General features: G+C 56.6%; 1 protein-coding gene across 6 annotated transcripts in view; it reads right to left on the minus strand.

The window, feature by feature from the left end:
- The window catches only part of PACS2 (phosphofurin acidic cluster sorting protein 2), an 86,276-nt gene that overhangs the window by 39,319 nt on the left and 28,946 nt on the right, over positions 1-18,011 (minus strand). For all 6 annotated transcript variants that reach the window (XM_032179627.2, XM_032179628.2, XM_032179624.2 and 3 more), the window contains exons 2-4: positions 11,857-11,944; positions 7,994-8,083; positions 5,590-5,715 (exon numbers count right to left, since the gene is read on the minus strand). In XM_032179627.2, the coding sequence (XP_032035518.2) occupies positions 5,590-5,715; positions 7,994-8,083; positions 11,857-11,944 (304 nt within the window). The remainder of the gene's footprint in view (positions 1-5,589; positions 5,716-7,993; positions 8,084-11,856; positions 11,945-18,011) is intronic.

The raw sequence follows: 18,011 nt of genomic DNA on the forward strand, positions 1-18,011 counted from the left end.
AAAAAAAAAAAAGAACTCCTGACCTCAAATGATCTGCCCACCTTGGTCTCCCAAAGTGCTGCGATTATGGGTGTGAGCCACTGCACGTGGCCTGGATTCACCATTCTTGATGCCATGAAGAACATCTGTGATTCATAGGAAAAGGTTGAGATATCAACATTGACAGGAATTTGGGAAAAGTGGATTCCAACTCTCTCATGGATGGCTTTGAGGGGTTCAAGGCTTCAGTGTAGGAAGGAGCTGCACATGTGGTGGAAATAGCAAGAGAACTGGAACTAGAAGCAGAGTCTGAGGATGTGACTGAATTGCTACAGTCTCATGAAGAAACTTCAGCTGATAAGAAGTGGCTTCTTATGGATGAGCAACAAAAGTGGTTTCTTAAGATGGAATCTGCTCCTGGTGAGGACGCTGTGAACACTGTGGAATGACAACACAGGACTTAGGAGAGTCCATCAACTGGGTTAGTAAAGCAGCAACAGGGTTTGAGAGGACTGACTCCAATTCTGAAGTAATGGTGGGTAAAATGGTACCAAACAGCACCGCATGCTACGGGGAACTGTTTTGTGAAAAGAAGAGTCAAGTAAGCAGGAAACTTTTTGTCTTATTTAAGAAACTGCCACAGGCACCCCAGCCTTCAGCAACCAACACTCTGAGCGGTCAGCAGCCATCCATGCTGAGGAAGACCCCCACCAGCCAAAGGGTTACAACACCCTGAAGACTCAGATGATGGTTAGCTTTTCTTTTTTTCTTTTTTTTTTTTTTTTGAGATGAAGTCTTACTCTGTTGCCCAGGCTGCAGTGCAGTGGTGTGATCTCGGCTCACTGCAACCTCTGCCTCCTGGGTTAAAGTGATTCTCCTGCCTCAGCCTCCCTAGTAGCTGGGATTACAGGTGTGAGCCACGACGCCCGGCTAATTTTTTTTGTATTTTTAGTAGAGACGACGTTTCACCATATTGGCCAGACTGGTTTCGAACTCCTGACCTCAGGTGATCCACCTGCCTTGGCCTCCCAAAGTGCTGGGATTATAGGCATGAGCCACCGCACCCGGCTTTAGCAATATTTTAAAATTAATGTATGTATATATTTTTTGACATAATGCTACTGCACACTTAACAGACTACAGTACAGTGTAAACATAACTTTTATATGCACTGAAAAACCACGAAATTTGTGTGACTCACTTTATTTCAATATCCGTTTTTATTGGGGTGGCCTAGAACTGAACACACCGTATCTTCAAGGTCAGCCTGTACGAGGGACAGCCTCCTGCTCCTAGGCCACAGACCTGTAAAGCATGTTACTGTACTGAATACTGTAGGCAATTGTTACGCATGGTAAGTATTTACGTCCCAGCACTTTGGGAGGCCGAGGCGGGTGGATCACGAGGTCAGGAGATCAAGACCATCCTGGCTAACACGGTGAAACCCCGTCTCCACTAAAAATACAAAAAATTAGCTGGGCGTGGTGGCAGGCGCCTGTAGTCCCAGCTACTCGGGAGGCTGAGGCAGGAGAATGGCGTGAACCCGGGAGGCGGAGCTTGCATGAGCTGAGATAGTGCCACTGAACTTCAGCCTGGGCGACAGAGCGAGACTCCGTCCAAAAAAAAAAAAAAAAAAGAAATACCTATACTTTGGGAGGCCCAGATGGACAGATCACTTGAGGTCAGGAGTTCAAGTGCAGCCTGGACAACAGGGTAAAACCCTGTCTCTACTAAAAATACAAAAATTAGTTGGGTGTGGTGACGAGCACCTGTAATCCCAACCACTCAGGAGGCGGAGGCAGGAGAATCACTTGAACCCGGGAGTTGGAGGTTGCAGTGAGCCAAGATTGCACCACTGCCCTATAGCCTGGCGACAAAGTGAGATTATGTCATGAAAAAAATTAAAAAATAAAAAACAAACCAAAAAAGCACAGTAAAAATAAAGTATAAGAGACCTAAAGTGGTGCCTGTGAATAGGGCACTGATGACGGCAGAGCCTGTGGGGCTGGAAGTGGCCCTGGATAAGCTGGTGGGTGAGTGGGTAATGCGAAGGCCTGGGAGGTCGCCACGCACCGCCGTGTAGGGGTGGACGTGTGTGTGGCCAGGCCCTGGACACTTGGGTCACAGTGAGTTCATACAGGAATAAAGTAACTGTGATGGTGTTACGATGGCTACCATGTCATCAGGAGACAGGAAGTGTCCAGTGCCATCATATTCTCACAGGGCCACCCACGGATATGCAGCCCGCACCTGACTGGGCTGTCATCAGCAGCCTGTGGCCGTGCAGACACTCAGAGAAACTAAAGGGAATCCAGCAATGCAAACGGTCAGGGTGACGCTCCCGCGCTGTCCTTACTCTGAGGCCTTCCTGTGTCCCACCATGAGCCGCCGGCCCCTCACAGGTCCCCTTGGGCTGGACCTGGCCCAGTGGCATGTGCAGCTTGTGGCGAGGCCACAAGAGGGAGTCAGCAGTGCAAAGAAGCATGGCCGCTCCCTCAGCCACCACCGCACTCCCAGGTCTCCCCTTCGCCTAGTCATGGGTCTGTCAACCTTCCTGTCTTGTCAAGGAGCCCACAGGCCCCAGCCTCAGACAATGGCCAACAGCTGGCATGACTGCGTCCCCCAGGCGGGGGCCACAGCGTGGTCTGGCCACACGCACGCCCACCCCTACACACTTCGTCTACGGTGCCGAGAGCCACACCACAGGAGAAGGCCGCACGTCTGCCCCCACCGCACACCTGCCTCTGCGGAGCTGCCTCTGAGAGGGACCGCCTGCAGTCAGCTCAACCTTCCTGAGGTGGCAGGCAGAGGCGGGTGCCAAGCAGGCCCTGGGGCTGCGGTCACTCCTGATGGTCTCAGCCAGAACTGCTGGTCAGCCTGCAGACCTAAGCCGCCCCACGCTGGCGTCCAGTTCCTGGCACCCATGAGGCCTGGCCCCTACCCTGGGCCATCTTGGACTCCACTTCCTCAGCCTCAGAGTGAGGCCTGGACAGGCCAGGACTCTGGGCCTCAGCTCACGTAGAATGAGTGCCTGGCGAGGGCAGGGCTATGGTGTGGCAGGGGCCCAGGCTGCTCCCAGCCCCTCCCGTCCCCTGCGTGTGCACCCACTTGAAGGGAGGTGACACCTGTGTCCCCACAGACATCGTCTCCTGCTCTCCCCACAGTCCGGAGGTCCTGGGCAGGTGCCCCCTTCATCCTCTCACCACACACTCAGCCCTGGCCTCGAGTCCGCCCAGTGGCCCGCCTCACCCCACACTGTGCCCTCAAGGACCCTTCCCCCCAGCCGAGCACTACTCTCAAATGCATGGCGCCAGCCTCACCAACACTCCACTCTCACGACGGTCCCTATGGCAGCACCCGTGCCCTCACCCCATCTCAGGCGTGCAGTCTCAGAGCCAGCAAGCCCCCACGGCACAGCTGTCTGAGCCCACCTGGTGAGAGCCCTCCACCTCTGCCACCTGCGTCCATCTGTGCCCGAGGGGCTGTCCCACCTCCATAATCTCCCGTGCTCACACTCTCAACAAGCCAGCAACGCTCACAGGTGGGAACCAGCCCCAAAAGGTGGCAGGACACAGTGAGCCCATGAACCGCCCTGGTGCTCGGGGACACGTGGGAGGACCCAAGTATGTTCTGGGACCAGGCTGCCAGTGGAAGGTGGAAGGACGCCCTGAGGACCTGGAGGAGACGGTGGAGGGGAGAGCGAGGAGCAGTCAGATGACCTCGGCTTTGGAAGCCACAGGTACAGGGCGAGGGGGCCTTGGGGTGGGGGCCACAGGCTCAGAGCAGGGCACTGGAGCTACATCCAGGGGTGGGGCTTTTCTTCCAAGAGCGAAGAACAGATGATGGGATTTCAAGCAGCAGGTGATGTGGCTGGTGTGACCTGGGGTGGGGGAAGGTTGTTCCAGCCTCTCCCCAGGGATCAGGAGGGGACAGCCCAAGGCTGGGATGACAGGCAAGGGAGGGGCCTGGGAGCAGAGGCCAGCATTTAGGGCAAGGACGCCAAACACAGAAGCACCAGTGCTGAGAGGGGCAGGGAGCACTGTGGTGCAGACTGAGAGCTCTGGGCGGAGCGGCCCGGGGCAGGAGCTCACAGGCACTGGCAGGGATCAGCAGGACATCACCTGCATGGCTAATGGGAAAGAGAGCCTGCACGACCTCCCCATAGTGCCTGGACCCTCCTGCTCCACGGGAAGCATGCGGCAGCTCCCAGGCGTCTCTCACAGCCCAGAGAGCATCCCTGCACCACCTGTTCACCCATCGCTCAGCCTGCAGGAGGGAGGCTGGGATGACAGGCAGCTCCAGGCCACCAGAGGGGTCCCAGAGCCCTGGGAAGTGCAGCCTGGAGGCCCGGTCCACCCGTGCTGTCCGTGGTTTGCCGAAGGAACCGGGAAGACTGCAAGGCTTGTCTGAGGCCCTGTGGCGGCACGGAGAAGCGAGGCCTCGGGACGCCACTGCTGCTTCCTGTACCCTCCACATTCCCGTGTCCCAGTGCAGCAGGGAGGGCTGAGTCCAGAGCAGTGCTTGGCACTTGTCCTGGATGTGTAAGTGGGGGTGTGTGAGGATCTGGGGGACCCAGTGCTTGACCTGGGAGACAGGAGGCCTACAGGTTGGGCCTGGGGGGTGTGGGGGAACCGGCTACAAGTGGGCACCCCCACTGTCCTAGCCCCAAGCCCCAGGAGCAGGGGGACAAAGTGGGACGAAGAGGGGCTGGGGGTCTCTGGCGGCTCCGGCTCCCAGTGAGGGGCTGCACTGGCTGACCTTCCCAGGCCCCAGGCAGGCAGCGACACAGCTTCACATGCCCCAAGCACCACTCACGCCCGCAGCCCCTGGACCCTGAACACAATCCCATGATGGGGAAAGTTCTGAAGCAAAAGAGACAAACGGGTCTGGGGCCCTGGGCTGCCCCTTCTCCCAGAGCCAACCTTGCAGCCCCGAAAGGGTCCATGAGGACGTCCGAGGTCTCAGCCTGGGGTGTCTTCTCCCGTGCCCCCACGCCCTACCGCGGCCTCCTCGGAACGCTGGGGCCTCTGGAACAAGGTGGGCTGCCGCTTGGCTGTTTCTTTTCCTTTTGAGGTACTTCCCCTTCTTTCCCCTCCAGGGAACTCCAGCCACCCCCTCTGACCTCTGGGTGCCGCCCCCGCCCTGCTCGGGTATCCTCGCTAGCGCCTGCACGGAACTGACGCCTGTCCCGCTCCTGCTCAGCCAATCCTGGGCCAGAGCACGTGCTGAGCAGGACACGGACACGAACCCATCGCAGGACACACCTGTGGTGCGGGGACAGCAGTGATTCCTCCATGGGAAAGACTCCAGAGCAGCCCGACCCAAAACCCAGCTCCACTGAAGGGCAGGACAGGCTCGTTAGAGGGGAGTGCACGCGGCTTGCAGGCATGTGGGGAGCCACGCTGGGTGGCAAGGGAAGGTCAGAGAGGAAGCACCACCTGGGGCCGCACCCGGCCCTTATGGCGGAGCCCAGCCGCCAGGCTCCTCTCATCATTTTCATCTGATCCCTGGACATCTGGACCCGGGAGAGACATCTCCATCTCCCACGGGCGAATGCTCTGGCGCCCAGGTGGCCAGCCCGACGCAGGCCACGCCAGTCGGAGCACTCACCTCGGCCATGCTGACGGAGCCCGCGGCCAGCGTCTTGTAGCCCAGGATGGTTCTATTCTTGTAGCGCTTTCTGCGCTGCAGCATGATCTGAAGCTTGTTGCCTTCCCTCTTCAAGAAGTGAGGGTACTGTGGGCACAAGTGCGAGTGGCAGCTGAGGGTGCACCAGGGCCCCAGGCAGCATCACGGCCTCTGACGAGCCAGCCACTCTGCAGCCTGTGGCCAGGCCAACCTGCTGCCCATATGGTCGGAAGGGCACCCACAGATGGGCCCCCGAGTTCATTCCAGTGGCAAGCAGGTCCCCAGGGCCCTTCCTTTACCCAACATAACCAAGAGTGAGCCGGTCGCTAGGGCTCAGGCCCCGAGGGCTCCACTCCACGCTAACAGCCTCGGCAGGCGGACGAGGACCATGTGCTGCAGTGCCTGGGATGGCTGAGCGCGCCTGTAGACACTTGGAAACAGCGCGGCGGCTCATGGGCCTGAGGCAACCAGCAAGGTGTGACCCAGGACGCTTTTCCGCGAGGGGCACACAGGGCAGGCAGGGCTCTCCCTCCGAGGCCCCCTGTGCACCCAACTCACCTGCACGTCTCACCACAGGCTCCCTGTCCAGCAGGGCTCCAGCAAGCTGATGTTCACAGGTATGTCTCAGACACTCAGAGTTCACAAATAAAAATCAGTTTAAATACTTAGGGGAAGATGGGGCTGTTCACCACCCTACCTGTGGTGGCGCTGACATGCCTGTGCATGCCTGTCAAAACCCACTGAACCATGGAGCACTGGGCCAGGCGCGGTGGCTCACACCTGTCATCCCAGCACTTCGGGAGGCCAAGCCGGGCGGATCACCTGAGGTAGGGAGTTCGAGACTACCCCAGCCAACAAGGCAAAACCCCATCTCTACAAAAATACAAAAATTAGCCGGGCTCACTGTCACCTCCACCTCCCGGGTTCAAGCGATCCTCCTGCCTCAGCCTCCCAAACAGCTGGGATTGTTTGTGAACTCTGAGTTTCCCCTAACTTTTTAAATAGAAGAGCAAAATAGCCTTGACTCAGTAAGTGGTTTTTTTTGCCCTCATTATTACATCCTCTCTTTTTTTTTTGAGATGGAGCCTCACTCTGTCCCCCAGGCTGGAGTGCTATGGCATGATCTCAGCTCACTGCAACCAACCTCCACCTCCTGGGTTCAAGTGATTCTCCTGCCACCTGCCTCGGCCTCCCAAAGTGCTGGGATTACAGGCATGAACCACCGCACCCGGCCTTACATTCTCTTTATCATAGATAAGGAATGAAAAACTAGGCCGGGCGTGGTGGCTCACACCTGTAATCCCAGCACTTTGGGAGGCCGAGGCAGGCAGATCATGCAGTCAGGAGTTCGAGACCAGCCTGGCAGACATGGTGAAACTCCGTCTCAACTAAAGATACAAAAATTAGCCTGGCCTGGTGGTGTGTGCCTGTAATCCCAGCTGCTCAGAAGGCTGAAGCAACAGAATCGCTTGAACCCGGGAGGTGGAGGTTGCAGTGAGCCAAGACTGCACTAGCCTGGGTGACAAGGAGAGACTCCATCTCAAAAACAAACAAACAAACAAAAAGAAAAACTCAACCTAATAAACCAAAACAAATTTCTAATCATTTAAGAATAAACCATAATCAACAGAAGATCTGCAGTAACACGGGACACTGGTGGCAATGATGAGACAAATGCTGTCACCCCAGGGGACAGTGATGAGGGGGACCCGTCACCCCAGGGGACAGTGATGGGGGGGCCTGTCACCCCAGGGGACAGTGATGGGGGGGCCGTCACCCCAGGGGACAGTGATGGGGGGCCCGTCACCCCGGGGGACAGGGATGGAGGGCCCGTCACCCCAAGGGACAGTGATGGGGGGACCCGTCACCCCAGGGGACAGTGATGGGAGGGCCCGTCACCCCAGGGGACAGTGATGGGGGGTGCCTGTCTCCCTGGGGGACAGTGATGAGGGCGCCCGTCACCCGGGGGGACAGTGATGAGGAGGGCCTGTCACCACAGGAGACAGTGATGAGGGGACATGTAACCCCAGGGGACAGTGATGAGGGGGGCCTGTCACCCCAGGGGACAGTGATAAGGGGACATGTCACCCCAGGGGACAGTGATGAGGGTGCCCGTCTCCCCAGGGGACAGTGATGAAGGGGACACGTCACCCCGGGGGACAGTGATGAGGACACGTCACCCTGGGGGACAGTGATGAGGGGGACACGTCACCCCGGGGGACAGTGATGGGGGGAACTGTCACCCCGGGGGACAGTGATGAGGGTGCCCCTCTCCTTGGGGGACAGTGATGAGGGGGGACACATCACCCCAGAGGACAGTGATGAGGGCGCCCGTCACCCCAGAGGACAGTGATGAGGGAGGGGGTCATCTCCACTGGTGACTCACCTGCAAGGAGAAGGTCAGGGCCAGGTCTGTCTCCACTTGTCCACTGGGGGGCAGCACAATCTCATGGGACCGCAGGATTCGTTTGGAGCCCTGTGATGAAGCAGGACCTGTTCTAGTTCAAAGGGCTGTGATGAAGCAGGAAACCAGGCAAAGACCCCGTGACTCCTGCACTGTAAAACTGGCAGGATTGCAGCCCTGCAGTCTGGGGGTGGTAGGCACAGGCTGGGATAATTCTCAGAGGTGCCCTGGCATCTTTCCCAAGAACCTTAAAAACATCGAGACCCTTCGGCTCACAGGTTCCACCTCCAGGAACCTGCCCTAAGACATGAGAGAGAAACCAGGGGCGGTTCCTTATACGCGATCACAAAACAGATTCCACGATCAGGTGCAGCAGCACCTGACTGCGCTGCCCAAGTCCGTCTGGCAGAACAAATCTGGAGGCAACAAGCCCCTTCTGGTTTTGAGGGACGGGTCTCGCTGTGTGGCTCAGGCTGGACTTGAGCTCCCGGGCTCAAGCAATCCTCCTGCCGCAGCCTCCTGAGCAGCTCGGCCTACAGGCATGTGCCTCCATGCTTGGCTTAAAGCATTTTTTTATTTTTTATTTTTTATTTTTTGAGACAGGGTCTCACTCTATCACCCAGGCTATAGTGCAGTGGCTCGATCTCAACTCACTACAGCCTTGACCTCCTAGGCTCACGCAATCCTCCAGCCTCAGCCTCCCTAGTACCTGGAACTACAGGCATGTGCCACCACAAAAAAATAGACAATAATTTTTGTATTTTGTTAAGAGACAAGGATTAGTCATGTTGCCCAGACTGGTCTCCAACTCCTGAGTTCAAGCAATCCACCCTCCTCGGCCTCCCAAAGTGCTGCGATTACAGGCATGAGCCACTGCACCCGGCCTAAAGCATTTTCTAAAAAGAAGAATGATCAGGGCTGACTGGCCCTCTCAGAAAATAAAACATACAGAGATACGATACTTAAAATATGGAGATGCTGTCACAAAAATGAGGGTAGCAGAAGCCTCGATGTGGGTGCAGGAAAATGCATGACCACCTGAAAACAGTTTATACCCAGTGAGCTTCAGGCCAGAGGAGATATCGTACACACCTGCGCCAAACGGGTAACGAGTCATTTGCATGAAAGACAGCAGGACCCCAACCACAAACTTTATATCGAAATAGATTCCTAATGGATTGAACGTGCTTATCGCAGTGTTGTTTCAAATGGGACCATCCCAACAAGGATGAGCTCGGGGACCTCGTGCTCCAAGAAACAAGCAGCCGCTGTGGGGTCCCAGGCACAAGGTTCCCGGAGGCCGGCGCGCAGGACACAGTGGATGAGAGGTTCCCGGAGGCCAGCGCGCGGGACACAGTGGATGAGAGGTGCCAGGTGGCTGGAGGGCGGGCAGGGGTCCAAGACAGACAACGGGAGCCCGGGGCCAGCCCAGGTTCGGGTGGGAGCAGCGGGGCCTCAGGACCGGTGCGGGTGGCCCGCATGGCCATACTCGGGCTCCATGAGACATCCGTGGGGGCCTCTGGTCCTACCCTTGCGCTGGGGCCTCGCGTGCAGTGCGGCAAGGGGCAGCATGGCTCTCCTCGGCCAGCCCTCCTGTCCCCTCTCCTCTCCCCAGCTGCCCCTGCGTTGTGGTCCGGGCTCTCCCTGATCCTCCCCTTGACCCTTCAGAGATGTTTCCCCGCAAATGTGCTCTGGGTCGGGTCCCTCTTCGCATTCCCCCCTCAGAGGACCTGCAGGGACCCAGCTGTGTCAGGAAAAGGACAGTGTGTGCCACCAGCCAGTGAGGCGAAGGTGCACACCAGAGAAGGCTGAGGGGCAGGTGGGGCTGCGGGGCCAGGCTGGCTGCTTCCCCCACAGGGGGCCTGGGTGGAGAGGACACCCCAAGAGAAGCAGGTGAGGAGCTGGGGGTGATCAAGGGAGGCCAAGGGCCATGTGGCTGCTGAGCTAGGGTGGGCAGGGAGGGCATGGGCAGCCAGTCCAGGGGGTACACAGAGGGGCTGGAGAGGTGGGGCTCTGAGGGGCCCTGGGGCCAAGCTCTCGGTCAGGACACAGGCTGGGGCAGGACCAGAGACAGGCAGAGGGAGGAATGGGGCCAAGGAACAGGGTCAGTGTGGGGTGGGGCCCCATGCCAGAGGTTAGAGGTCAACAGCACCAGACTCAGAAGCCAGCGAGGGGTCGACTCTTGCCTTCATGCCTTTCTGCATTGCTCTGAAGACCCAATGAGACCCTGACCCCTGCCCCCCCGCACGCCAAGAGGTCCAGACACAGCCTCATGGCCTGGTGGCAACGGCCCACAGAGAGCTCCCTGTTCCCCAGGGATGACCCGTGGCCAGACTGCAGCAGGTCCTGGGCACCCTGGGCATGGCCACAGCCATGGGCAGGGAGGGCGGAGAGACGCTTCCATCCCGCTATTAGCCACGCACTCTGGAAGTTCTCGGGGTCCCGCTATTAGCCTTGCGCTCCTGGAAGTTCTCGGGGTCCCGCTGTTAGCCACGCGCTCCTGGAAGTTCTCGGGGTCCCGCTGTTAGCCACGCGCTCCTGGAAGTTCTCGGGGTCCCGCTGTTAGCCACGCGCTCCTGGAAGTTCTCGGGGTCCTTAGCCAGCCACAGCTCTCAGGAAGTTCTCCGGGTCCCGCTGTTAGCCACGCGCCCCTGGAAGTTCTTGGGGCAAGGCCCCGCCACCCGGGGAACCCGGCCACCAGCCCGCGCCACACACGTAGGCTGCTGATAACCCACGAGCATGTTCAGCGAGGAAAAGGGTTTCTCCAGACGTTTATTTAAGATGCGATAGGTTTCATACGGTGGCAACTGACTGGGACAGACAAGAAGCCTCAGGCCTCCGCGCACTCAAGACCCAGCGCTTGGCTGGTGACCTCAGCCACACTGGCCGAGGCTCAGGTGCTACTCTGCAGGTCCAGGAGGCCCGGAGACCCCGTGTCAGAGCCACAGCAGGTGTCAGGAATCCGGCCAGCTACAGGGACCTGTGTGCAGCCCTGGACATGGGCTCCATGAGCAGGGCCCCATCCTCAAGGAGCTGATGGGCGGGGTCAGGAGCACAACAGCCACTGAGACCCCACCCTGTCACGCTGGACAGCCACACAGAAGGACACTCCTGTATGCTGAGGACATGGGTGAGACTTGCCCATGAGTGGTGCCGACCAGGGAGAGCCCGCTAGAGGTGGCCCTATACAGGCCACACACCTGGAACCCTGTGGCCCTGACAGTTGGCGGGGACACCTCCCTGTCTGGGCCACTGGGCAAAGGCCGTGCCACAAGGGTCGTGGCAGCTCTACCCCAAGGAGGGGGCGGGGCCTGGGCCAGGCATGGGTAAGACACCAGCACGACCCCTCTGGAACAGCTACTTGTTCAAAGCCTTCGAGAGGTCACAGGACCCACTAGGGTCAGGAGAGAGGCCCTGGTGCCAGGGGCTGGGAGTTCTGGCTAGGCCCTCACCTCCCAGAGTGCCCTGCTCCCCTCTCCCACCAACGCCCTCCACCCCACAGAAAGTGGGCAGGAAGTGGGTGCTGAGTGCAGCAGGGAAGCCCTGGCTCCAGGTGCCTGGGGCCCGTCCATCACTGTGAGGTGACCTGAGGGCAGCTCTGCCCTGGGAAGGCCCCATGCATGTGGCCTCCACATCCCAGAAGGCCGGGCCTGCCTCCCTTGTGTGGGGCAGGACCGGACCCAGGAGCATCCCGTCATTCCCGGCCCCCCGGCTCCTGGAGATGGCATGGGCTGCCCGCTGTTGTGGCACAAGGCCCCACGCTGGCGCACCGCCCGACTCGTCTCCCAGGCACATGGAAAGCCTACCCAGCACCCAGCCACGGCCGGGGGTGCAACGGGCCTCACCTGCATCTTGACGGCGATCACCACGGAGATCAGCTCCTTCTCCAGCTCCTTGAAGACCACCAGCTTCTTCAGAGTCAGGCTGCACAACCTGTGAGGCAAGGCACGGCTCAGCCTTGGGGCTCCGCCCTCCCTCAGAACGCGGCCCTGTGCCGTCCCAGCACTGCGTCACCCTGGGAGCCTGCACCCTGGGGTGCAGGGTGGGGTGTGACTGCCTGGGCGGCCCCAGGACGTCACGGGGCTCCAAGACGTCACCCCAGCTGTCCCTGCACATGGCGGGCGCCCCTCAGCATCCATTGGCTGCCGGGCCAGAGGTCCCATCTCCTGAAGGCCCCTGAGGGTGAGCCTCCCTCCCACAGAACTCACTCAGTGTGGGCCTGTGGACAGGCAGGTAGGAGGGATGACGGGCCACAAAGAGAAGATCTGAGAGTCCTAAGCCAGCTCCCAGCTGTGAGAACACAGGCCTCCCCTCTCCCACGGCCCTGTCCAGCCCCAGGCCCAGCCTCCCCAAATCCTGCCCACCCCAGGCCCCCCTGCCCATGGCTGGGATACACTTTCCCCCAACCTTCCTTCTGTTCATTTCCCCTCCGCCATTCTGTCCTGAGGCCACAGGAGTCCTGGAGACGCCAGGGACAGTCTGAAGGACACACCCAGTGTCCAGGGCTGTCCCTGAGGAGTGGAGGGGTGTAGACCCTACCCTCCACTCTGCCTAGTGCTGCCCCGTGTGAACATGCATCTCCCTGAGGCATCTGCCGTACACACGCCAGGGCCCCAAATCCACGCAGTGAAGATGCCCACACCACCCACCCATGCCTGAAGGTGTGTAGGGTGCAACGTCCACACTGGCAAGCTTTCCAGAAACTTTGGCGCAGCTCTCTTTGAAGCTTGGCTCATTTTTCTTCTTGCTCAGGACAGCAGAAGGGTGAAGGCACCACCGTCCAGATAGGGATGGCACTGCCTGACCCGCCCGGCTTCAGGCTCCAAGACCAACAAGTTCTGAGTGGCTGTGTCTGTGCTGGGGACACTTTCCCTTGTGGAAGTCTGGACTTGTGGTACCCACCTCCTGGGCTGGTGCTTGGCCCTCAAAGTATGAATGTGAAACACCAGAACAGGCGCCAGACACAGCCAGGCCACGGAACGCCGCCACCCACCAGTGCCACAGTGGCCGCCGCGTGCTTCCGTCTCCACCCCTGGGCACTGGGTGTGGACATGGCGGTGGGAAGGCAGGCCCAGGCCCTTCCAGCACACATCCCTGCCCCCAGGCAGCGGTAGCACTAGATGGATACAGCCTGTGTATGACTGCCTGGGTGGCCCCAGGACATTACAGGGCTTCCTGAGCACCTGTCAACCCATTTGTAAAATGGAGACCATGGAGACCCCACTCCCATCCTAGCTGCTCCGGTGATGATGGCGACACTGTCTACACTCCACTGAGCTGCTGAGAGAAGCCAAGGGGCAGATACCAGAGCTCCCTGGGTGGGACGCGCCTGATTCGACAGCAGGGCAGCAGGTGGGAGGTGCAACAGGGACAGCGGACGGCGGGCAGTGGGGGAGCCATGCAGGCGGGGGTAGGGAAGCTATGCGGGCAGAGGTGGGGGAGCCGTGCAGATGGTGGGGGGGATGTCGTGCGGGCGGGGGTGGGGGGAGCCATGCAGACTGTGGGGGGGAAGTCGTGAGGGCGGGGGTGGGCGAGCCATGCAGACTGTGGGGGGGGAGTCGTGAGGGCGGGGGTGGGCGAGCCGTGCAGACTGGGGGGGGGGATGTCGTGCAGCGGGGGTGGGGGAGCCGTGCACGCAGGGCCACGGGGTGCTCTCTGCAGACAGGGCTGCAGACGCGAGCAGTGCCTGACAGCCACCAAAGTCACCAACTGGGCTGTGTGATTCTGCATGGGACCAAGTCATGCACAGGGCGGCCTGTTCCAAACAAGATCGGGTCAGTGTAGCTCATAAAAGCAGCACAGGACTAACCCGGAAATGCGTCTGCTTTCCAACACTGGAAGACAGACCTACCCAGGTCAGAAGATGTTTTATTTTTCTGAGTTCCAAATTCGATGTTTTTAAGTCCAGCTTTTTAGGTAAACAGGCATGGAGCTTAAACAAGCCTGTCTACTACAGACATCTCTGTCAGAGTCCTTCAATTCATTCCCCTAGCTGCAGTCAGACCATCCACTGTCACCCGTCAGTGTTTGTGTGCACAAGGTGCACTCCGAGGCCACCTGTGAGCTTTAAAATCATTCTCATACCCAGTATGTCACAAAATAAGTTAGGCATTAAGTCAGAGTCTCCTAGGACTTGGCAGAAGCGCTGAAGGGCCTGGCCTGAGCGGGGGGGCTCCTCCAGCGGGGACCCTCGCCCTGGCTCCACCCCACTCCACTGGGGCTGCCCGGATTCCCACAGACTCTGTCTTACTCAACAAAATGCAAGAGGAAAAAAGACAGAGGAGAGAGACTAAGAGAGAGGTGATATGAACCAAGATAGACCATATGCTGGGTCACACCACAAATCCTTCACAAATACAAAAGAGCTGATATCACAAAGAATACGTTCTCTGACCAAAATGGCGTTAGACTAGCAATCTATCACAGAAAGATGGCGAGGAATCCTCTTGGGATGCTTGGGAAACTAAAAAACAATAAGCTATGGCTCAAAGGAAGTCTGAAGGGAAATCAGAGAACACTCTGAATGGAATGGAAATGAAAACGTAGCACGTTAATCTGTCGGGTGCAGCTAAAGCAGTTCTGACGTGAGAATTTATAGCATTAAGTGCTTATGTCAGAAAAAAAAGATTCAAATACACAATCTAAAGATTCCATTTTTTTTTTTTCTCGAGATGGAGTCCCGCTCTGTTGCCCAGGCTGGAGTGCAGTGGCGTGATCTCGGCTCACTGCAAGCTCCGCCTCCTGGGTTCACACTATTGTCCTGCCTCAGCATCCCGAGCAGCTGGGACTACAGGTGCCTGACATCATGCCCGGCTGATTTTCTGTATTTTTGGTAGAGACGGGGTTTCACCATGTTAGGCAGGATAGTCTCGATATCCCGACCTTGTGATCCACCCGCCTCGGCTTCCCAAAGTGCTGGGATTACAGGTGTTGAGCCACCGCGCCCAGCTAGATTCCATCTTTTTTTGAGATGGAGTCTCGCTGTGTTACCCAGGCTGGAGTGCAGTGGTGTGATCTCAGCTCACTGCAACCTCCACCTCCTGGGTTCAAGCAAGTCTCATGCCTCAGCCTCCCAAGCAGCTGGGATTACAGGTGTGCACTACCACGCCCAGCTAATTTTTTATATTTTTGGTGGAGACAGGATTTTACCATGTTGGCCAGGCTGGTTTCGAACTCCTGACCTCAGGTGATCCACCCACCTCGGCCTCCCAAAGTGCTGGGATTACTAGGCCACCACGCCCAGCCCTAAGGTTCCATCTGAAGAAACTAGAAGAACATATTAAACCCCAAGGAAGCAAAAGGAAGGAAATTATAATGATAAAGAGGAACAACTAAACTGAAAACAGATAAACAATAAAATAAAACCAAATGCTAGTTCTTGGGCAAATTAATAAAATTCATAAAACCTCTACCCAAACAAAGAAGACAGTAGACAAAAGTTGCCATTATCGGAAGTAAGGAAAGAACTACAGATCTTACAGACTACTGGGAAATACTGCAAACAACTTCGTGCACAAAAATTCGACTACTTTGATAAAATGCACCCATTTTCATTTCCCTAGAAAGCCACAAACTACTGAAACTCAGCACGATGAAACAGATAGCTGGTATAGTCCTACACCTATTAAATAAATTGAATTAATAGTTTAAAATTTTCTGGGCTGGGCACAGAAGAATCACTTGAACCGGGGAGGCAGAGGTTGTAGTGAGCTGAGATCATATCACTGCACGCCAGCCTGGGGGACAGAGTGAGACTCTGTCTCAAAAATAAATTAATTAAATCTTCCAAAAAAAAAAAAAAAAAACCTCCAGGCAAATTCAACCATATATTAAAAGTCGAGGCAGGGCAGGGTGGCTCACGCCTGTAATCCCAACACTTTGGGAAGCTGAGGTGGGTGGATCACTTGAGCCCAGGAGTTTGAGACCAGCCTGGGTACACAGGGAGACCCTGTCTCTACAAAAAATATAAAAATTAGCCAAGTACGGCAGCACACATCTGTAGTCCCAGCTACATGTTGGCCAGGCCTGGTCTTGAACTCCTGGCCTCGAGTGATCTGCCCACCTCGGCCTCCCAAAGTGCCGGGATTATAGGCGTGAGCCACCACGCCCGGCCGCAGATCACATATTTGACAAAAATTTTATCCAGAATATGTAAATATATGAACTCTCAGAACTCAACAATATGAAAACAAACAAGCTAATAAAAAGTGAGAAGAGCCTGTAGTCCCAGCTACTGGGAAGGCTGAGGCAGGGGAATTGCTTGAACCAGGGAGGTCAAGGTTGCAGTGAGCTGAGTTCGCGCCACTGCACTCTAGCCTAGGTGACAGAGCAAGACTCCATCTCAAAAAAAAAAAAAAAAAAAAGCAAAATATTTGAACAGACGTTTCACCAGAAAAGATACATTGGTAGCAAATAAGCACATGAAAAGATGCTCAAAATTATTAGTTATTAGGGAAATGCAAATTAAAACCAAACGAGATCCCAACTACACCTATTAGAATGGCTTAAAAAACACGAAAAATAAAAAAGCTAATACCAAATGCTGGTGAGGAGGCAAAACCACTGGGACTTCCCTACACCCTGAACGCGCGGAATGCCACATGGCAGAGTCACTGAAAAGCAGTCTGGCGGTTTCTTACGAAGTTAAACATACAGGACCCAGCAATCCTACCCCTTGGAATTGGTCCAAGGGAAGTAAAAGCATGTGTCCCTACACAGATCTGTAATGCACATTCACAGCAGCTCTATTCATAACTGCCACCCACTGGAAACCCAGATGTCCTTCACACAAAGACAAGGACATTTTGGTACACCGTGCAACGGAATACTACTCAGCAACAGCTAGGAACGGATCATTGATACACGATAGGATGGATCTCAAAGGCATCGTGCTGAGTGAGAGACACCTGTGTCAAGAGGGCACACACCATTTTTGTCCATCTCTATGGCACTCTGGAAAAGGCAGAGCTGGAGGGACAAAGCCAGGTCAGCAGGGCAGGCGGCTGCTGGGGACTGTTTTGGGTGGACTGCCCAGTGTTCTGTGCCTGGTTGTGTGGTGGATGTTAAGCTCAGAGCTGCATACGAAAAAAGGCGTGAGGGGTGTGAACCTTCACCATTAACAATACTGTCTTTTTTTTTTTTTTTTTTTTTTAAGACAGAGTCTTGCTCTGTCACCCAGGCTGGAGTGCAGTGGTGCGATCTTGGCTCACTGCAACCTCCGCCTCCTGGGTTCAAGCAATTCACCTGCCTCAGCCTCCTGAGTAGCTGGGACTACAGGCGTGCACCACCACGCCCAGCTAATTTTTTGTATTTTTACTAGAGATGGGGTTTCACCATATCAGCCAGGCTGGTTTTGAACTCCTGACCTCAAGTGATCCGCCCGCCTCGGCCTCCTGAAGTGCTAGGATTACAGGCGTGAGCCACTGCGCCTGGCCTACCAGATGATACCTGCAATGTTTTTGTTTTATTAAAGACAGCCACAAGACACATATCAACCAATTGCAAACAAGAAGCTCTACTGTGGCTGGGCACAATCACACCTGTAATCCCAGCACTGTGGGAGGCCAAGGCGGGTGGATCACTTAAGGCAGGAGTTCGAGACCAGCCTGGCCAACATGGTGAAACCCTGCCTCTACAAAAAAATACAAAAATTAGCTGGGCGTGGTGGGGCGCACCTGCAGTCCCAGTTACTTGGGAGGCTGAGGTGGGAGGATCACCTGAGCCAGGAGTTGGAGGCTGCAGTGAGCTGTGACTGCACCACTGTACTCCAGCCTGGATGACAGAGGACTCTGTCACACATACACAGAGGCAGCAGCTTGGATCCTGCTGTGGATGAACTAATTGTAAACAAGAAAACCCACGAGAGGCATTTGGGGAGTGGGCAGGTACTGCAAGATTTCCCTTCCTCACCATTCAGGCTTCCACGCTCGTTTCCAGAAGCTCACATTCCTTACATTCATTTGACTTGGGGCTGGGGGTGAGTCCAGTGCTCACCATCTAC

This window comes from Hylobates moloch, unplaced genomic scaffold (genome assembly GCF_009828535.3).
Source record: "Hylobates moloch isolate HMO894 unplaced genomic scaffold, HMol_V3 SCAFFOLD_16, whole genome shotgun sequence".
NCBI classification, from domain to species: domain Eukaryota; kingdom Metazoa; phylum Chordata; class Mammalia; order Primates; family Hylobatidae; genus Hylobates; species Hylobates moloch.